At 39.3% G+C, this 21,462-nt stretch overlaps 1 protein-coding gene across 1 annotated transcript in view; it reads right to left on the bottom strand.

Moving 5' to 3' along the window:
* HYDIN (HYDIN axonemal central pair apparatus protein) overlaps nt 1-21,462 on the bottom strand; it is a 432,518-nt gene that overhangs the window by 263,285 nt on the left and 147,771 nt on the right. Inside the window, 2 exon segments of the mRNA XM_036834209.1 lie at nt 6,285-6,384; nt 20,524-20,707. Of these exon segments, the coding sequence (XP_036690104.1) occupies nt 6,285-6,384; nt 20,524-20,707 (284 nt within the window).

Below are 21,462 nucleotides of genomic sequence, written 5' to 3'. Positions count from 1 at the left end.
GATTGGGAAGGAATACACAGGGGGGCTTATTGAGGCTGGAAATATTCTATTATTGATCTTGGTGGCAATTACATAATGTCTGCCTATAATTATTTGTTATACTGTACATGTGTGTGTATTAGTTCCCTATTGCTGCTGGAACAAATTACCACAAACGTAGTGGCTTAACATACAAACTTACTATCTTAAAAGTTCTAGAGGTCCAAATCCAAAATGGGTCTCACTGGGCTAAAATCAAGGTGTTGGTAGGGCTGCGTTCCTTTCTGGATGGACTAGGAGAAAATCCATTTTCTTGCCTTTTCCTTTCCTAGAGGCTGCTTGAATTCTTTGGCCGTCTATCTTCAAAGCCAGAAATGGCTGGTAGAGTCTTTCTCATAGGGCATCATTCTGACACTGAGACTGATCCTTCTGCCTCCCTCTTGAACATTTAAGGACTCTTGTGCTTATTATTGAGCCACCCAGGACATTTTCCCTATCTTAAGGTAAGCTCATTAGTAACCTAAATTCCATTTTCTGCCCTAATTCCCCTTTGCTATGCAATGTAACATATCCACAGTAACATATCCACAGATGCTGGGTACATGGACATCTTGGGGAGGCCATTACTCTGCCTACCACAGCACACGTTATGTACATTTCTGAATCTGTGTTCTATTTCTCAGTGACAAAAGGTGAGAAGTCAAATTGTGGTATGTAAATACAAAGAATTCCTATACAACCATGAAAAAGAATGGCCCCTTTTTATTTAGCGTTATGGAATAATTTCTAAGAAATATTTAAAAAGCAGTGTTAGGGGCTTCCCTGGTGGCGCAGTGGTTGAGAATCCGCCTGCCAATGCAGGGGACACGGGTTCGAGCCCTGGTCTGGGAAGATCCCACATGCCACGGAGCAACTAGGCCCATGAGCCACAACTACTGAGCCTGTGCATCTGGAGCCTGTGCCCCGCAACAAGAGAGGCTGCGACAGTGAAAGGCCCGCGCACCGCGATGAAGAGTGGCCCCCGCTTGCCACAACTAGAGAAAGCCCTCGCACAGAAACGAAGACCCAGCACAGCCAAAAATAAATAAATAAATAAATAAAATTAAAAAAAAAAAAAGCAGTGTTAGAACTACTGTGTAAAGTATGCTGTCATTTATGTAAAAAGGTATGAGGAAAAGCATATCTATATGTATTTGCTTTTATATGCTCAAAGCATATAGGAAAACAAAAGCAAAGCAAAACAAAACGAGGGAAGGAGGTTTTCTATTTGCCTAAGAAGTATTTCTTAGTGTCCTAAAACCAGGAGGTTTTACCAACCTTTGAAGATAATAGTAAGGAATCAGCACCAGCCCTTGAAAAGACATAGAATTGCACAGAATTTACAGGGAAGACAATATGGAATTACTATGTAAACAAAACCCTTCCCTGGCAATCGTATCTTTTAATAAACCACTAACAAAATAAAGAAGAATGTCATGGAGATGGAAAATTACACCGTTCAGTTTACCCAGGATGTGAATTCTGTGGCAGAATTCAGAATTGCAAAGGAAACAATAGATAAATGCCATTAGTTATGTAATGTTTGGGAACCTCCTGGAGAGCAGCCAGCACCCTGGAATACGGCCAAATACGACATCCCAGGGAAGCCATTGTTGGGAGGGAGGTCCCAGCACCTGTGATGTGAGGGCCACTGGACCATTTCCAGCCTATGTCTGAACACTGATATACCAACATTTCCTCCAGATCCATTAAGAAGTCCGGGGTAGGGGCTTCCCTGGTGGTGCAGTGGTTAAGAATCCACCTGCCAGTGCAGGGGACACAGGTTTGAGCTCTGGTCCAGGAAAATCCCACATGCCATGGAGCAACTAAGGCCACGCGCCACAACTACTGAGCCTGCGCTCTACAGCCTGCGAGCCACAACTACTGAGCCCATGTACCACAATTACTGAAGCCCGCACACCTAGAGCCCGTGCTCCGCAACAAGAGAAGCCACCGCAACGAGAAGCCTGCACACAGCAACGAAGAGTAGCCCCCGCTCACCTCAACTAGAGAAAGCCCGCGCGCAGCAACGAAGACCCAACACAGCCAAAAATAAATATAAATAAAATAAATAAATTTAGTAAAAAAAAAGAAGTCCGGGGTAGATGATGCTGGTCTGAAGTGTGAAAACAGACCTGTCAATCCAGAAACTCCTAGTCCGTTCTTCGTTCATTCTAGGGCCATCTTGAGAATCTAGCATCCGTGGGCAAGGGAGAGAGCAGATCAAACTAGGATTCATTCACTTATTCATTCATTTTTTTCATTTATTTGCTCATTCATTTAATCAGTATTTATTGAATGGCTTTATCTTCCTAGTGCTAACAGCTTAAGACATAGAGTATGATTTCAACATATAAATTTTTAAAACAGGTAAAACTACACTATTTTGCCTAGAGATAAATACGTAGGTGGTAAAATTATATATGAAAACAAGAAAATGACTATCATAAAAGTCAAGGTGATGGTTACATCCCAGGAAGGTGCAGGAAATATCATCAGGAAGGGATACACACCTGGGGTGGGTGGAGGGTGGCAGAGTCTTGGGTTAAGCAGCCCCCTGTAGACTGCCTGACCCCTTTACACAAAGAGAAAAGTAACTGCATAGACATGGACTGAAAACAGTCCATAGATATGGACTGAAAACAAGATATTGCAGAATAGTGGAATTTTTGCACTTGGGGATACTAATGACTGTGTACTCTTATTACTCTCCCCCCAAGTTTAAAATCACCATGGTCATATTCCTGGGAGACCTACACATTAAACAGCAGAAGTAAGTAGCACTAGCTACCCTGAAAATTAAACCCATTTTCTTATTCTTATATACAAACAGATAACCACAGACCAGAAGACATTGGAAGTAACCCTATGAATGCATACCTGCTACCCTGGATTTTTCTGACTAATAAATGTCAGTATTTCTCTGAGCATCCTTATTTAATAGCTTTAAATGGCATTTAATATTATTTATTGTTCATGTCTGAGGATTAAAATCTTGTTGTTTGACAACAGATAATCAATCCTGTAGGTCTAACTTTGGAATGTTAAGATTTCCGGAAGAATAAAATGAAAAGAAAAAAAAAAAAGGAGGAAAGTATGTAAAAAAAAAATTTCCCAGAGCTGGAAGTGACACATGAGTAACCAGACTCAAATGGCCCATAGAAAGCTGAAGAAAACGAACTAGAAAAACTCACTCTTGGACAACAGCTTCATGACATTTCAGACCCCAAGTACAAAAAAAGGAAAAAAACAAAAACAAAACCCTAGAAAATATGAGAGAGAAATACCAAGCCACCTATAAAGGAAGGAGAATTGGGTGGCCTTCAAACTTCTGGATTTTTACATACAATTGGCACTATGCTTCGAAGTTCTGAGGAGAAATTATTTTGAACCTAGAATTCTACAGTCAGCTAAACTCTCAAGTTGGTATGGAGGCAGAATAAGACATTTTCTTGCATGCAAGGATCAAAGTTTCCCACCTAGATACCCTTTCTCTGAGGAAGTTACTTGAGCAAAGTGAGAGTCAAAAGATATAATGCAACACATATGGAAATTAAAGAAAAATTTCTGGATAAAAACTGTGCAGGAGGTAACTGATCTAAATTAGAATAAAAAGCTGGTGGGCTCGGAGGAAATGTCTTCAAGGAGAAGAAGGGCATGAATTCTGAAATTAGATAGGAATAAAGAAATGAGGAATTAGAAACCATAGGGGGGAAAATACCAAAAGTTGTACAAAAGAGTCAAGTCAATTATGAAGTAAGCTAAGACAAGGTATAGTTATGAAAAAGTGGTGGACAGTAAAGAAAGAGAATCTACAAGATACAGACCTTAAGGACATTCTTTGAGTGACTAAGGGTCAGAACACTCAACCAACAGAATATAAAATGTAACTCAGAATACAGTTGACCCTTCAGTGTATAAAATTTATGTAGTCAAAATAGAAGACTTGAATGTGGTTATCAACCATGACAACACAAAGCAGAATAACTCACAGAAGAGGGAGAAACAGGGTTGAACTGCAGTGGGCAGGTTAGGGTTTCCAATATCTTTATACATCCAGAGATACTGTAGAGCTGATGGACCCAAAAATATAGTTTTAAGTATATAAATGAAAGTTATTTAAGGTTATAAATAAAACTCATAAAATAAAATAAATATAATAAAAATAACTGGGTTGCCAGCGGCTAAGGTGGGGGATAGAATTGCATGTAAAGGGCATGAGGAAATTTTATGGGTGATGGAGATATTCTATACTTGCTTTTGGTGGTGGTTACATCACTGTTTAGGTCTGCCAACGTTCACAGAAATTTACGCACACCAAAAAGGGTGAATTTCACTGCATGTAAATTATAAACCAATAAGCCCAGGAAGGGGTAGAGGAGACAGAGGTGAACTAAATCTTCATCTTTCATATTGAGGACTCAAAAGTAGTATATAAAATTGATAAATCAACAAATAGTCATATAAGCATAGAATCAGCAAGGGAAATTACCACCACAAGAAACACCTAAAAGTACTTCTTGGAAGCAGTACTAGAGAAACAGACTGTTATTTAGCTTCATAATATTACTATATGCATGTTTTACTTATTTATTGGCATCAGCTTTTTAAAAAATTCTGAAACATTTTTAAAATACAGAAACGTCTCCAGAGTAGTGCAAAGAACTTCTATACATCCTTTGCCCAATAATCCCCTTTGTAGCAAAGGATCCAATCCATGCTCACATGTTGCACCCAGATGTCATGTCTCCCAGGTCTCCTTCAATCTGGAGCAGTTCTTCAGTCTTTTCTTCTTAAATTTTTTTATATTTTTTGAAGATTACAAGCCGGTCATCTCATTTTGTCCTTCAGTTTGGGCTAGTCTGATGCTTCCTTGTTATTAGACCCAAGTTAGGTATTTTGGTCCTAATATCATTGAAGACATGCTGTGTTTTCTTTGCATCCTAGTGGGTGATACACGACATTGATTTGCTCTATTTGCTGGTATTAACTAAGATGACATCTACCAGGTCTCTTTAGTGTAAAGTTAATTTTCTCCTCTTTATGATTAATAAGTATTTTGAGGGAGGATATTTTGAGACTATGTTAAAGCCTGTTCCACACCTCGCTTTCACCTATTAGTTTTTAAACCATTGGTGATTTTCACCAGGATTGGTTATTACTATGATTGCCAAATGGCAAATTTTATTGAGTAGATTCATAGCTTCCTGTTTATTCAATTGGTTATAATCTATTAGTGACATTATTTATTTTGATTCTCGGCTTGTTCCAAATTTGGTCAGGGAGAGTCTCTTTGCTGGCTTCTGTGTCATTTTGACATATCTGTCTTTCTTTAAGCATTTCCTTATTTTCCAGCACAAAAGGATGTTCCAGGCTCATCTTGCTCTTTCTCTGCCTCAGTTCTAGAATCAATCAATTCTTCAAGGTTCCTTTTGAGTGGAGGGTGGGATTTAGAAACCGAGCTTTGGGTGCTAGCTGTGCTCATTGCTATTAGGGTCTCAAAGCTTCCATGACATCTCAGTGAACATAGCTAGGAATTAAGCATATGTATGTACATACACATATACATATATTTACATTTATATTTATTTCTATACCCATGCATATCAGCAACCCTGAGTTCATAGTGATAACTCCAATTCCATTCCAATACCAAAGGGCTCATCTTAGGTTTCCTCCTTCCCACATTTGTATCTACTCCTTCCGAGAGTGAAAAATACTGGCTCTTGTTATCCTCAATATATTTACTTTTTCGCTTAACTCCTCTATATGTATCCCACCTCCTGAAGCCATCAGGTTGCCACCCTCCTAGTACACCCTCCTTGTGGCTCTGGCCACTGCCAGGCTGCCTTCCCATCTCACTTGGCATGCATTACTATGATAAAAACTTTAAAAGGAAAAAATTAAGTAGCCAAATACTATAAAAAGAACAAAACATTGTGATATAACACTGTGAGAATTTGTGTCAAGTAATATTCTTACTGCTCTAAAAATCAAAGGGTAACCCAGACCCATGGTTTCCCATCCCCACCCATCACACCACAATTGTAATGTACTTCAAAGTTTGATCTGTACTAGAAAGAAGTGTGACATGCCTAGCTTGACTCCATCATTCCCCTACTGATATCATACACTGCACATAGCCAGAACATTCTCTCTCTCTCTCTCTCTCTCTCTCTCTCTCACACACACACACACACACGCTTTATCACTTTATGCTCTAGGCACTCGGTAACCTGAGTTTACCACACGGAAGAAGTCTTTACCTGAAATGTCACAGTAAACAGTCTGCTGGTAGAGTTTGGCTTCCCGAGGGTTAAAGTACACAGTGATTTCAGCTGATGAATTGGGCCAGACATCACCTTCCTAAAAACATGAAAGAATCATTAAAAAACAATATGATGAAGGGAAGGCACTGCTTTTAAATGCTGTTGTTGTAGCTCCAGGAAATTTGAAGGAAATATTTTGACAACAAATAAAAGAAAGCACAATTTTACCCAACAGATAGGAAATTTCTACTACTTGTTAAGAGGTGGTACAAGTTGGAAACAAGCTTCAAAGATCATTTCAGTGAGTTCATGAATATATAATTAGTTACTAAAGGAAACTAGGGTGTTTAGGGCATTTTTAAAATTTGTGGATTCAATTAACATTCATTGTATGCCACTGTGTGTCCAGCATTGGGCTTCAGAGATGAAGAAAGGTATGGTCTAAGATTGCATGGAGCTCACACCTCAGAGGGATGATAAAAATGTACACAAATATCTCGAAATATATGTGATAAATGCTGCGCCTTATCTATACAAGGTCCAGAAAGGCCAGAGGGAAAGAAGTATCTAACTCACTTGATGGAGAAACCATTGCTAACTTTTGAGTGACAGCATAAGGAAATACTCTTATTCCGTGTAAACGGCAGTGGCCCGAGGCAGAACAATGGCCAGATCAAACTCTGGTTCTGATCCAGTGTGATATTATTTCTCGTTTTAACTCAAACTACTCAAAAGTCACAATAAGAAAACCAAGTTTTGAAATTGTAATGCAACCTACCACATATCAGAATCCCCTTGAGATATCCTTTGAAAAATATTTTTGGACTAACCATGTAACTTCTCAGGGCTGTAAAAGGATATGCTATAGCACCTGCCTCAAAGGGTTTCCTAAGGTCTGACGAGGGATCACGCAGGTCAAATGCTTTCTGACCCACATTCAGTACACAGTAAGAGCTCAGCAAATAACTGTTTGCTATGACTGATGTTATTCTTATGTCATTTGGAAAGACTAAGATGAAAGTATCAGAAAAATTAGGGGGAAAATGTGGTTTTTTTCTATGGTTTTTGTAAATAAGGCCAAGAACATCAGTGATAAGCACATCCAAAAATGTATAAATGGTCCTACCAACTAAATAGAAAACTAAGGAAAGGCAACTTGATAAATAATTAGGATCCAGTTTCAGACAGTCCCACATGCACGTTCTATTTCCAGTTTCGCTGGAACTGAACATATAGTGCTGGAGTAAAGAATCAAGCAGAGAGCAAAGTGGTTTAAAATGCAGACGTCAAACAAGATGGGGAAAACAGAAAACTAGAGCCAATTTGGGTTTGCTTACGAAGGTAACAGCCTGGCGAGTGTGCTTCTCAGGCAATGTCGCCCTGCTTCAGAAGCATGAAGGGCATGAAGGGCACAGAGCCTCCAAGAAGCAGCAGTGAGGGGGACTTCCCTTGTGGCCCAGTGGTTAAGACTCTGCACTCCCAATGCAGGGGGCCTGGGTTCAATCCCTGGTCAGGAAACTAGATCCCACATGCTGCAACAAAGATCCCGCACATGGCAACAAAGATCCTGTGTGCCGCAACTAAGACCTGACGCAGCCAAATAAATAAATAAATATTAAAAAAAAAAAAAAAGAAGTAGCAGTGAGGGCTGTGGGTGTCATGTGGGTCCCAGGAGCTCTCACTTCCACATCAGCCCACTAGAATGAAGGCTCCATGAGGGTGGGTGCTGTTCTATCTCCAGCACCTAAACCAGAAGTGGCTCTTAGTAAGTGTTCAACGTATTTATTGAATCATTCGCATCACTCAGTTTGCACACTGTGTAGTTATTGGCAAATGCCTATTCATCTTTGCAGTCTACTTCTGCCATTTTCTCCTCAACTGGGACCACAAAAGTCATACAATTTTAGAGCTGACATGGACTTTTGAGATCATGCAGGGCATAGGGAAGTCCTAAGCACTTTTGCTTATTTGAGCATTTCACCGTGGCGCTTTTCCAAACCTTGAAACGGGTATCTGTTTTATTCTGATAAACAGCGACTACCTGGCCCATCTTGGTTTGTGGGGGTTTTTAGTGATATGGAGTGCTAGGAACACTCATGGCCAGAATGAGCAGAGAGGCCAGGCAGAAAAAGTGGCTCATCCATTCACTGGTGTATCAGTGGGTAGTCCATCTGAGAATGTCTAAAGACCTGGCCTTACTCCTAACCCATGAGACAAATGTATTCCCCTGCTGGGTTTAGGCTCTGCTTTGTTTAGAAGTGTAGAATGGACACAGCTAACCTGTTCCTATCCAAACTGACCACTGGGGCCATCTTGGATCCCTAGAAAACCTCTGCTAGAAAAGTCTCACCAGAGTGGTAAGAAACGCCCCAAAAAGGATATGCTGGGAATCAGATAAGCTCGGTACATGTGTGCAAATTCAAGGGCCTTACGGTTTGAGCTGGGCCAGACCACTTTCAAACACAAGAAAATCCAGGGTCCATGTGCATACAAGAAGGCAACAAACTTAAGTTCTATCCCAGAAGCACTCTTGCACATCCCATCATCAAAGAAGTCTGATTATCAGACTGGTGGGTTGGAAAATGGTGGGACAGACATGCTACAGAGAAGCAACCAGAACCTCCAAGAGGAGGGAGCAGTGACATTTGGATGTGATCCAGGAGCGGACTGTCTGATGTGGAGCCCCCTGGAGGCTGAGAAGCCCTTCCGCTTGGTGAGGCAAGACCAGCACAAAGGAATCCGAGTCCCCGGGGTTCTTCAGACTGGGAGAATGGGACTGTGGGTGCCATGCTTTCTTATCCTGGGCTGCAGCGGTTTTGTTGTGCCTAAGACGTCTGCTAGTAATTTATGGCTTTTACTGAGCCCCCGGAGATAATTCAAGGACAAATCCTATGCTAAAACCTCTCCTGGGCTTCTATCAAGTAATGTGCATTAAGAGGGCTGAGTGTATCTATAAAAACAGAAGTGTGGTCATTCAGTTTCCTCCCACAGAGGGATGTTTTCAATATTAGGTCATTTGAAGGAGTTAGGAACATGCAGAAGGACACTTTTATTTTTCAGTTGGGATTAAAATAAAAGTTAAAGAACTTCAATTTCTTTACAGCAAAAGCATTTTCTACCAAATCAGAGAGAGCAAACTCCAGTAACAGGCAATCAGCCTAACATGACCCCACTGCTACTTATATATCTTTGATACATTTCATATTACTTTTCCCACACTTCTGAAGTTAACTTCCATGTCATTTATGTCTCTGAAAAGAATTTTTCTTTCTTTATTGCTCAGTTCTAAAGTTTCTTTCTGAAAGCCAAAACATTCAGAATGTTCCCTACTGGCTCTGACATCAATATCCTTTCCTCCCAGTCCTGTGAAACCAGCCTCATCGTACAGAACCCCCTGCTGTTCTGCTTTCCTTCCATATATGACTCCTTTCCCATCACTGCCCATTTTCCTGCTCCAAATGAGAGATGAGTATGGAGAATATAATCTGTAAATGACCATTATCTTGTTTGTTGAAAATAATTGTCCAACTGGCCTTCAGTTTTACTGTAATTATCTTCCTTCTTGGTCTTAATGTTTTGTTTTTCCCTCAGACCCATGACTGCCTTTCACTTATTAATCAAGTGACCTGCTAGAAGGAATCAACTTTGAATTTTCAGGTCTAAAGTTAATTCCCATGTTTGCAGTTTTTGCCCCAATATTAAATATTTCTGGAAATGGAATTTCTGGAACAAGAACAACCAAGTGACTCGACAGGGACAGTTCTGAGACTTTCTGAAAGCTGTCTATAAACATGTCACCACTGGTTCATGATAGGTCATTAATATGATCATGAGAAAGGTGTCTTATTAAAATGATCTCCTTAAAAATTATATGTGTATAATATATTATATATATATATATATATATATATATATATAAATATATATATAAATAATAGGTATAGGGTCTTAATTTATTTAATGAGCCATAAGGAACCTTGCTGTTTCTAAGAATTCCCTAGGCCTCCTTCCACCTCCACTGGTTCTGTAATCTGAGCACAAAGATCTGAGAGGATGAACAATAATAAAGGGAGGGTGAAGAATGGGAAAACCACACCGACAAAAGAGCCGTGACTTGTGAAGGACAGTTTGCTCTCAGCAGATCCCTGTCCTCCTTTCTCCTTTCCGGTGCCCTTTTCCAAGGAGTCAGCGCCCACATGTTTGCAATGTGACTCACGACTAATGATACAAGAAGTGGAAGGGGGTTGCAGTAAAAAGCTAGATCTTTCCTCTTTGGTAGCCATCTGGGCTCCCACCCAACCTGGTTCTGCTGAGCTCACATGCTATGCCGATCTGGGAAAAATAAACTAAATTTGAGCTGTGCTTTCAAAGTCTGAATTGCTGAACCACATGTTTTCCACAGGCTTAGGTGACGACAAAGCATGGTTTACTGTTACTTACATGGTGATAAAGAAATTATCAAGTTTCTCTCCCTTTTTAAGGCTTAGTTACATTAAGCTGAAGCTTCCTTAGGGATTCTGGATGAAGGAGCAGAAATGTCTTCCCTGTTCACTGACGTCAGTCGGCCAATCATTTAGGGCCAGTTTGGGCAAAGATCTTTAAATTCTCAGACCCTTATTTCTGAGAAAATATCAAGTGTTCAACATTCAGAAAATTGCTGCATCTTAAAAGTGTGATCTGAGCCAGCAGTACCAGAGTTCAGAAACAAGGCTAGCACACCTGTGCTGTGATTTCTCAGAGGACTCCTAGATGCCCATGGAAACCGAAAGCTTGATTCTCTCTTTTTGCCCTGTAATATTCTTCTGCCTCTCAATTCTCGCAATTGTGTTTTTTACCTCTGACTCTCTCTCACTCAGGGTACCCAAGAGACCTAAGCAGAGGAAGTAACAGAATGAGACTGTCAAAATTCTGTACAGCCAAAGTCCATCTAGTAAAATAGAATATTGTATTTCTGAAGGTAATCAATTCCACTTGTTTTTCTGGAAGGCACAAAACATGCCTAATAGACTAAATTTCACAATTCTTTTCCAAAGGGGGAAGAAAACTATATGGATGCAAGTGGCTTGAGAAATGATCAGTATTCTATAGAACTTACTACCTTCCCTAGGTCAGGAATAAATGGGAAATTTTAGGTTAATTACATTAATATTTCAAGACATTATCAAAAGAATGGACATGAGGAACTTGTAAAAATAGTAGTAATACAGCACATGCTTTAATGACTAGAACAACAATTATGGTTACTATTAGAATATCAATAAACTACCAAGTAAAAAAAAATTCCTTCCAGCCCATTTTCTTGTATCTGCCCAGGAATGCCTTCTCCCCGGGTCTTTGCCCACTCCCTTCATCTTCAATGAACATGTCTGGGGTCTCTCAAAAGACAAACTCCCACTTCTGCACTCTGTGACCACATCAGTACCAAAGATGCCCCAGCATAACTCCTCAAGGTTCTTCCAACAGACCCCATGGCAATGGTAGGCAATGAGCATGATGGGAAGAAAGTGAGCTGAGACAGTGGAATTAACCAGTGGCCAAGTGGTGGTAGAACAGTGTAAGAACTTGCAGTTCTAGAGTTTTGGATCAGACATTCTTACAGCATTGAGTCAAACTACTTCTCACATGATCACATAAATAAAATGTGATTTAAATTCAAACCCATCACCACTTTTTGACAATTTAAGGACAGTGACTGATCTCTTAATCTTGAATCTACTTACTTTAAATTGAAGGAGCCTCTAAAATAGGAACAGTGTTCCCATACAACACTCAATACACAGAGAACACAATAAGGGCTAAACTAAACTTTGTTTTGGCTGACGCATTTAAAGAACCAGATATATAGACATAGGTCTGAGAATATAAGCATATCATTTCTTACTTCCTTTCAGACCCTAAGGTAACATGGGATTTTTTTTGTTTTTTGTTTACTTTTTAAGTTTACCTCAGTTGAAGACAATGTCCTTCCTGGTGGACACAGAGGCTGAAGGGCCCATCAGAAAGCAAGGTAGTCTCTAAACCCCTGCATCAACCTTCAATTTTATTTTTATTTTTTGAACAGGCCGTCAATTAGAGATTGACTGTTAGATCAGTAGGTGGCACTGCTTGGTTTTAATCATCTCTGCTTCTACTATGAACTCAGCTCGTATCAAGAAGATAATTAAAAGGAATCACATCCTAATAAAAAAAAACTAATCGCTGATGCATAGCTCAACTGTCAGAAATTAAATAGTGGCCATTTGGCATAACTGATCTTCTATGTGAGCAAGATTCAGAAGATCCTTCAGTAGAAAATGGTGATGAACAAGGCATAACAGGGTAGAAAGACATGTAGGATAGGCTGGCGAGCTCTCAGCTGTCTGGTTCTCCTCTTGGCCATCCTTCTCTGTGAATTCACAGCCTATCCTCTCTTTGCAGGGCCTCTAAAGATGAGCACCTGGGGGCTGTCCTGGGCCCACTGCAAGTTACCTTCTTTGCTCTGCTCTTAGAATTTCCATCCGCTTTTCACACCTTCCATGAAGACCTCTGAAGGATACTCACCTCCAGTCCTGATTCCCATCCCACAAGTACTGCAATTCCAAAATTATTTGGACATCTAGTGTCATCTCAAATTCAACAGGTTCAGAACCAAACTCATCATCATTAATTGATTTCCATTTGTTTGTTCCTTCCTTCCTTCCTTCATCCACCCATTAATTGGTACTGTTCTAGGCCTGGGATACAGATAAGGATAAGGCACTCCTTGATGTTGACAATCTCAGAGTCTGTTCTCAAACTGGAGAATCATAACCTACTAGCTAAAAAGGATCAACATGCCCAAATATCCTTATTTTGTGTAAAAGGCAACTGATGCCAAAGGAGATCAAATTGCTTGTTTAAGGTCACATTTGCCATTGGCAAAGCTAGGAGTTAAACCCAGGACTCCTAACTTGCTAATTCCTATCAAAGACATCATAATTCTCCCAGTCACTCTAGTTCAGATCTGAGAAGACATATGATTCCTCACCACATCTCACCATCAATGGCCAGTCAGTCAAAAAGCACTTTAGTGTCTTTCTTTCGAGCATCTCTCACATCTGCCATTTCCTTTGCTTTCCGACCATCAACAGGCTGTTCCAGGTCAGTGTCACCCTTACACATTACCCTCCACTTGCCTGCAGAGATGTTCAGTTTCCCTGACCCTCCCTGCACTAGTGAATTTCCCCTGCCTGACCTGCATTACCCATCCCACCCTCTATCCATCCTCTTCCAATTTGATCCACAAGCTGATGCTATGATAATCTTTCTAAAACACCCTGAACACATCCTGTTCCTAATCCAAACCTTATAGTGAGTCTCAGACACCCTCAGCACCAGTTACCAAACTAGGATCCACACAACGCTGACTCCGGTGGATACTGTGTGGGAAAGGGGGTCTCTCGTCCTGGGGAAATACTGTTTGCACTTTTCCCTTTGAGAGTCACCTTCTCTTGAACCAGTATTTCCCAAACTTATTTGAGCACAAATTACCCCTTTGCAAGGAACACACACTACCACCCCTCAGATCCAGTATTTACAGAAAACGTACTGTGGGAGACAGTCGGCTATAGCGTGACGGGTTGCCAGGGCAGCCCAGATATGCCAACTCTCCTTCTCAATCTCATTTCTTATATTCTCCTTGACCACCTGCTCCAGAAAAAGCCATCATTTCATTGTTGTTTAATATGCTATGAACCCATTATTAAAAGTGTCCCTTTTCTTTGTTTTCAAAATTTCTCCAATTGGAAACATCCTTCTTCTTCTTTTCTATTTAATTAAATCTTACCCTTCCTCCAACATTCAGTTCAGATCTCATCTCTTCTATAAACCCTTTCCCAACTCTATCATCCAAAAATACTACAGAATTGACCTGTATCATAAAACCAAAATCTCAATAGTGGAAAATACCCATAGTTCACATTTGAGTCAAGAAGCTAATGAAATTACAGAATTTTCCCATCAAATACCTTCCAAAGTAATTTACAAGGTAAGATTATATTACACTCACAAGAACTGTATTTCTATAAAACTATCAGGATCTTTAAGTAGGAAAAAAGGAAATTTAACATCAATAAATATATCAGTATAACTGACACTGAGTTCTGCTATTTTGACCAGAAAAACACTAAGGATGACACTAGGAAAAATTCATGCCTTCATTTTTCATTTTGCAAAAATGATCAAGAATCAGCTAATGAATACTATCATGAGAAGAAAACCTGAATACTGTACAGAAAAGACAAAATTATTACAGAGGCCATAAACATCACTTATGTACTAAGCAAATATTATCCCCTTCCTGGGTTTTTTTTTCACATAATATAAATGAAATTAGTCTCATTTATTTAAAAAGGTATCATTTCTGTGTATCATTATTCTACAAAATATTTTTCCTCCTAATAGTGAAAAAATGCCTTGTGATAAGAATGCCCAATTCAGTTCCTATCTAGAATTCAAAAGGAATCATATTAAGTGCCACGTTTTAACACATATATCTGCAGCGAGAAGCTTTGGGTTTCGTGCATGAGGATAAGAAAATCTGAGGTAAGCCCAGTCTTCCTACTTCTGAATTTGAAATATACAAGCCTTACCTGCAGGCCTCCTACCTCCTTCTGACCACCAATGTTTGCCATCCCAGAGTCACCCACTCCCAGAAGGCTATGAGAAAAGGACAGCAGTCATCAGCCTGGATTCTCCATACCAGCTAGGAAGAATCTTGGACTGCCTACACTCTGGACCTTACCAGCCATGTCTAAGATTGCCATGACTGATTGCTCCTCCCTGCCTCTGCCTCTGCCTCACTCAGCAACTTACTTGCTTGGACTTGTCATGCCTTCCTGATCTTTTCAGCATCTTTGGGCATGACCTACTTTTATAGGTGCATGTCCTGTCCTTCCAAGACTGTATGCTCACCTTGATTTAACCTCTTTCTGGGCTAACTCATTATATCTGAAGATCCCTTTGCTCAGCTGAGACCTGGATAGTCTTCTGACATGAGAGAAGATTCAGCCTCAACCCACATCTCCAACCTTGTTTTCCCACATGAACCCTTTACTTCAAGCAAACTGATCCACTAATGGAGCCTTGAATGAACCATGCCATGCACACCCTCAATTTTGTTTTCCAAAAGTTCCATCCTGCAAGACCCAATTCAAGGCTCTGCTCTCAAAAAGCCTACTCTAACTTCTTAGCCTATGATAATCACCTCAGCCTCTGAACTAGCGTCCTGACTGTCTGTCTTTACCTGTGATTCACACAACAAGTCCCACTAAATATTAGTTCCAAAGGATATCGCCAAGGGGAAGGCTCCCTCTTAAGAGATTTATAGTGCTCATTATCATATGAAAGACTTTTATAAGTCTAACAGCAAATAAACCTTTCAAGCAATATTGAACCCAGTGTTTCTCAAACTTATTTAGCCACGGACTCCCTTTTCTATGTTATATACTGTAATAATTTGGAAGTACACACATAGGAAAACTGGTATGTATAGGTCAATGGCACTTCTCACGAGTGACTTTTTATTCTAATGTGTCCTTGTGCCCATGTCTTCTCTCCAACAGGTTTGAATGGCAGCTCTAACTAGCTGTGGGTTTTCTCAACTCCTATTGCTGTCTTTACCCTCACAGCACTCTATGCTTGCTAAGTTTAAGGTAATGTACAGTGCCTAGCAGATAGTAAACACAGAAGATGCTGGTTATTTTCATTTTGAGGCAGTGGGGCAGAGTGGTCAGGAGTTTGGTCTGTGAAAGAAGCACATAAATATATAAAGCAAATATTAACAGACATAAAGGGAAGAATTTACAATAATATGATAATAGTAGGGGACTTTAACACCCCACTTATATCAATGAACAAATCATCCAGACAGAAAATCAATAAAGAAACCGTGACCTTAAATGACACATGAGACCAGCTGGACTTAACAGATACCTACAGGACATTCCACTCAAAAACAGCAGAATACACATTCTTTTCAAGTGCACATGGAACATTCTCCAGAATAAATCACATGCTAGGCCACAAAACAAGTCTCAACAAATTTAAGAGATAGAAATTATATCATCTTGCCCAACTGCAACAGTATGAAACTAGAAATCAATCACAGGAAGAAAAATGGGTAAAACACAAACACATGGAGACTAAACAACATGCTACTAAAAATCAATGGGTCAATGAAGAAATCAAAAAGGAAAGCAAAAATACACCAAAATGAATGACAATAAAAACACAACTTTCCAAAATCTATGGAACACAGCAAAAGCAGTTCTAAAAGGGACATTTACAGCGATATAGTCCTACCTCAAGAAACAAGAAAAATTTCAAGTAAACAACATAAACTACTATCTAAAGGAATCAGAAAAACAACGAAGCCCAAAATCAGCATAAGGAAGGAAATAATAAATATAAGAGAGGAAGTAAATAAAATAGAGACCAAAAAAAGAAAAAAACCCAATAGAAAAGATCAGTGAAACCAAGATAAATAAAACTGATAAGGCTTTAGCCAGGTTCATTAAGAGAAAAAGAGACAGAACCCAAATAAACAAAATAAGAAATGAAAGAGGAGAAATTACGACTGATATCACAGAAACACAAACAATCATAAGAGAATATTATGAATGGTCATATGCCAACAAATTGGACAACCTAGAAGAAATGGATAAATTCCCAGAAACATACAATCCTCCAAGACTGAATCAGGAAAAAATAGATAATCTGAACAGACCAATTACTAGTATTGAAATTGAATCAGTAATCAAAAAACGTCTAAGAGAAAAAAGTCCCGGACTGCCCAGCTTCACAGGGGAATTCTACCAAACATATAAAGAAGAGTTAATACTTATCCTTCTCAAACTAATGCAAAAAATTGAACAGGAGGGAACACTCCCAAAGTCATTCTATGAGTCCATTTCCCTGATACCAAAACCAGAAAAAGATACTACCAAAAAAAGAGAAGATTATAGGCCAATATCTCTGATGGATACAGATGCAAAAATCCTCAACAAAATATTAGCAAGCCAAATTCAACAATATATAAAAAGGATCATACATCATGATCAAGTGGGATTTATTCCAGGGATGCAGGGATGGTTCAATATACACAAATCGATCGCTGTGATATGCCACATTAACAAAACAAATGGTAAAAATCATATGATCGTCTCTCAATAGATGCAGAAAAAGCATTCAACAAAATTCAATACCCATTCATGATAAAACTCTCAACCAAGTTGGTATAAAGGGAACATATGCCAACATAATAAAGGCCATTTACAATAAATACACAGCTAATATTATACTCAATGGTGAAAAGCTAAAAGCTATTTCTCTAAAATCAGGAACAAGACAAGGATGCCCACTCTTGACAATTCTATTTAACATAGTATTGGAAGTCCTAGCCACAACAATCATGCAAGAAGAGGAAACAAAAGCATCTAAACTGGAAGGGAAATAATGAAACTGTCAGTATTTGCAGATGACTTGATACTATATAGAGAGAACCATAAAGTCTCCAACAAAAAACTACTAGAGCTAATAAATGAACTCAGTAATGTTGCAGAATATAAGATTAATATGCAGAAACCTGTAGATTTTCTATACACTAATAATGAACTATTAGAAAGAGAAAGCAAGAAAACAATCCCATTTACAATTGCATTAAAAAGAATAAAATACCTAGGAATAAACTTAACCAAGGAGTTGAAAGACCTGTACTCTGAAAACTATAAGACACTGATGAATGAAATAGAAGATGAAACAAATAACTGGAAAGATATCCCGCATTCATGGATTGGAAGAATTAATACTGTTAAAATGTCCATACTACCCAAAACAATATACAGATTTAATATAATCCCTATCGAAATACCCATGACATTTTTCAAAGAACTAGAAGTAGTAAACCTAAAATTTGTATGGGACCACAAAAGATCCCCTAATAGCCAAAGCAATCTTGAGAAAAAAGAACAAAGCTGGAGGTATCACGCTCCCTGACCTCAGACTATACTACAAAGCTACAGTAATCAAAAGAATGTGGTACTGGTACAAAAGCAGACACATAGATCAATTGAACAGAATAGAGAGCCCAGAAATAAACCCACACACATATGGTCAATTAATCTATGACAAAGGAGGCAAAAATATACAATGGGGGAAAAACAGTCTCTTCAATAAGTGGTGCTGGGAAAACTGGACAGCTACATGTAAAAGTGTGAAATTAAAAGACTTCCTTATACCATGTAAACTCAAAATGAATTAGAGACCTAAAGGTAAGATCTGAAACCATAAAACTCCTAGAAGAGAACATAGGGAGAACACTCTTTGACATAAATCATAGTAATATTTTTTTAATCTGTCTCCTAAGGCAAAAGAAATAAAAGCAAAAAATAAACAAATGGGACCTAATGAAACTTAAAAGCTTTTGCATAGCAAAGGAAACCATCAACAAAATGAAAAGACAACCTACTGAATGAAGAAAACATTTGCAAATGGCATGACAGATAAGGAGTTAATATCCAAAATATACAAACAACTCATAGAACTCAATATCAAAAAAACCAAACAATCTGATTAAAAATGGGCAGAAGACCTGAACAGACATTTTTCCAAAGAAGACATACAGATGGCTAACAGGCACATGAAAAGATGCTCATCATCGCTAATTATTAGAGAAATGCAAATCAAAAAATAAAAAAACAATGAGATATCACCTCACACCTGTCAGAATGGCTATCATCACAAAGCCTACATATTACAAATGTTGGAGAAGATGTGGAGAAAAGGAAACCCTTGTACATTGTTGGTGGGAATATAAATTGAAGCTGCCACTATGGAATACAGTATGGAGGTTCCTCAGAACCCTAAAAATAGAACTACTGTATGATCCAGCAATTCCACTCCTGGGTACATAATCCGAAAAAAAGGAAAACACTGATTTGAAAAGATACTTGCACCTCAATGTTCATAGCAGCATTATTTACAATAGCTAAGATATGGAAGCAACCCAAACGTCCATCAATAGATGAATAAAGATGTGCAACACACACACACACACACACACACACACACACAAAATGAAATATTACTCTGCCATAAAAAAGAATGAAATTCTGCCATGTGCAACACGTGTATGGACCTAGAGAGCATTATGCTTAGTGAAATACGTCAGATGGAGAAAGACAAATACTGTATGTTATCATCTAAAAGATAAAACAAACAAATGTATACAGCAAAACAGAAACAGACTCATAGAAAACAAACTAGTGTATACCAATGGGAAGAGAGAAGGGGGGAGGGGCAGGATAGGGTTATGAAATTAAGAGATACAAACTACTATGTATAAAAAAGATAAGCAACAAGGATATATTGTATAGCACAGGGGATAATAGTCATTATTTTGTAGTAACTTTAAATGGAGTATAATCTATAAAAATATCAAATCACTATGTTGTACACCTAAAAAAAAAAGTTTAGTCTGTGGAATCAGACAGATCCTGTTCTAACTCTGGCTCAGGTCTCACTAGATAGACATTGAGGTCAAGGACTATGTCTGTTTTGTTCATCGATGCCTGGTACATACGCAGTGCCTGGTACAGAACATGCACTCAATAAGTATTTATTGAGTGAATTACGGACAAAGCAGTTTTCAACCCGAGTGATTTTGCCCACCAGAGGACATCTGACATCTGGACAGAGTTTGGGTTGTCACAACTAGCATCCGATGTGTAAAAGTCAGGGCTGCTATTAAATATGCTACAATGTACAGGACAAAGAATTATCCAGCCCCAAATGTCAATAGCACAGAGATTGAGAAACCCTGCTCTAGAGTGAGGCTAATCAGGGATAAATTTCTAACTACTGACACTAATCATTTGGGCTCGAGTAAGCTATCAAATTTCTCTAAGTCTTAATTTCCTCATCTGTAGAATGGGGGACTGATTACAACTGATAATATATATACAAACAAGATAAAGTATGTAATATATATGAAGTGTTTAACAGTGACTGGTGCATATAAAGTGTGACCTGTAAATGTAACCTCTGAGTGTTCTTACTATTAATCTTCATTCACGGTCTCATAACGACGATGAGGCTCCTCAGATGGAATCTTTATGCTCTTGGAACTCACCATATCAATCTCAGAGTGAGTAATCCCATCAAATTAAGCCCTGCATCCCCACTACATTTACTGTAAGGTCAGATGTATTTAGGTGCTTACCAGAGGCTCAACACTGAAAATGTTATTCAAGAAGAGCATGCTATCTGCCTGAACCAGCTTTCTCTGATTCTCAAAGGTGCGGGACAGAATGGAAAGACGCTGTTGGAGTGAAGGATCAATAATGCACTCCTCAAGAAACCCATCGGTCTCATTCTTTTCCTCTTTGATAAGATCATCACAGACCCTAAAAAAAAAGCAAGAAACATGAGATTCATTTTGATACTCCCATGAAGAACATTGTAAAGGGCTCCCCACCAGCCCATCCTCTTGGGAATAGTCTCACCCATGACCTTGGGGTGGTCCTTCCTTGCCCTGAATCTATAACATACCAGCTGAGTGACCTTGTACTTTAACCTCTCAAGAACCTCAGCTCGCTTCCTTCAAGAAGTGCTCCCAGGCTTCCTGTCCTACTCAATGCTCATTTGCTTACTCCTGAGCCCTTATGTATATTTGGACAAATATTTTCTTTTAGGTAATTGTGTTTTCCAGGCTGCTTCTTCAATATTTAACATATACCCTGCCTCTCACACTTTAAGTGCAATTTCATTTCTTCTACACTTGCTTAGCTTGAATTCCTTCCTAGCTGTTATTACCTAGAGAACAGAATCTGGAGCCAGCAAGGCCTAGAGCTTCTTTTGTTTTTGTTTTTTTAATTAATTTATTTTTGGCTGTATTGGGTCTTCGGTGCTGGGCGCGGGCTTTTCTCTAGTTGCAGCGAGCGGGGGCTACTCTTTGTCGCAGTGCACGGGCTTCTCATTGCGGTGGCATCTCTTGTTCTGGAGCACGGGTTAGAGGCGCACGGGCTTCAGTAGTTGTGGCATGCGGGCTCAGGAGTTGTGGCTCGCGGGCTCTAGAGCACAGGCTCAGTAGTTGTGGTGCACGGGCTTAGCTGCTCTGCGGCATGTGGGATCTTCCTGGACCAGGGCTCAAACCAGTGTC

This window comes from Balaenoptera musculus, chromosome 19, assembly GCF_009873245.2.
Source record: "Balaenoptera musculus isolate JJ_BM4_2016_0621 chromosome 19, mBalMus1.pri.v3, whole genome shotgun sequence".
Lineage (NCBI taxonomy): Eukaryota > Metazoa > Chordata > Mammalia > Artiodactyla > Balaenopteridae > Balaenoptera > Balaenoptera musculus.
This window is presented reverse-complemented; position numbering and strand designations above follow the sequence as displayed.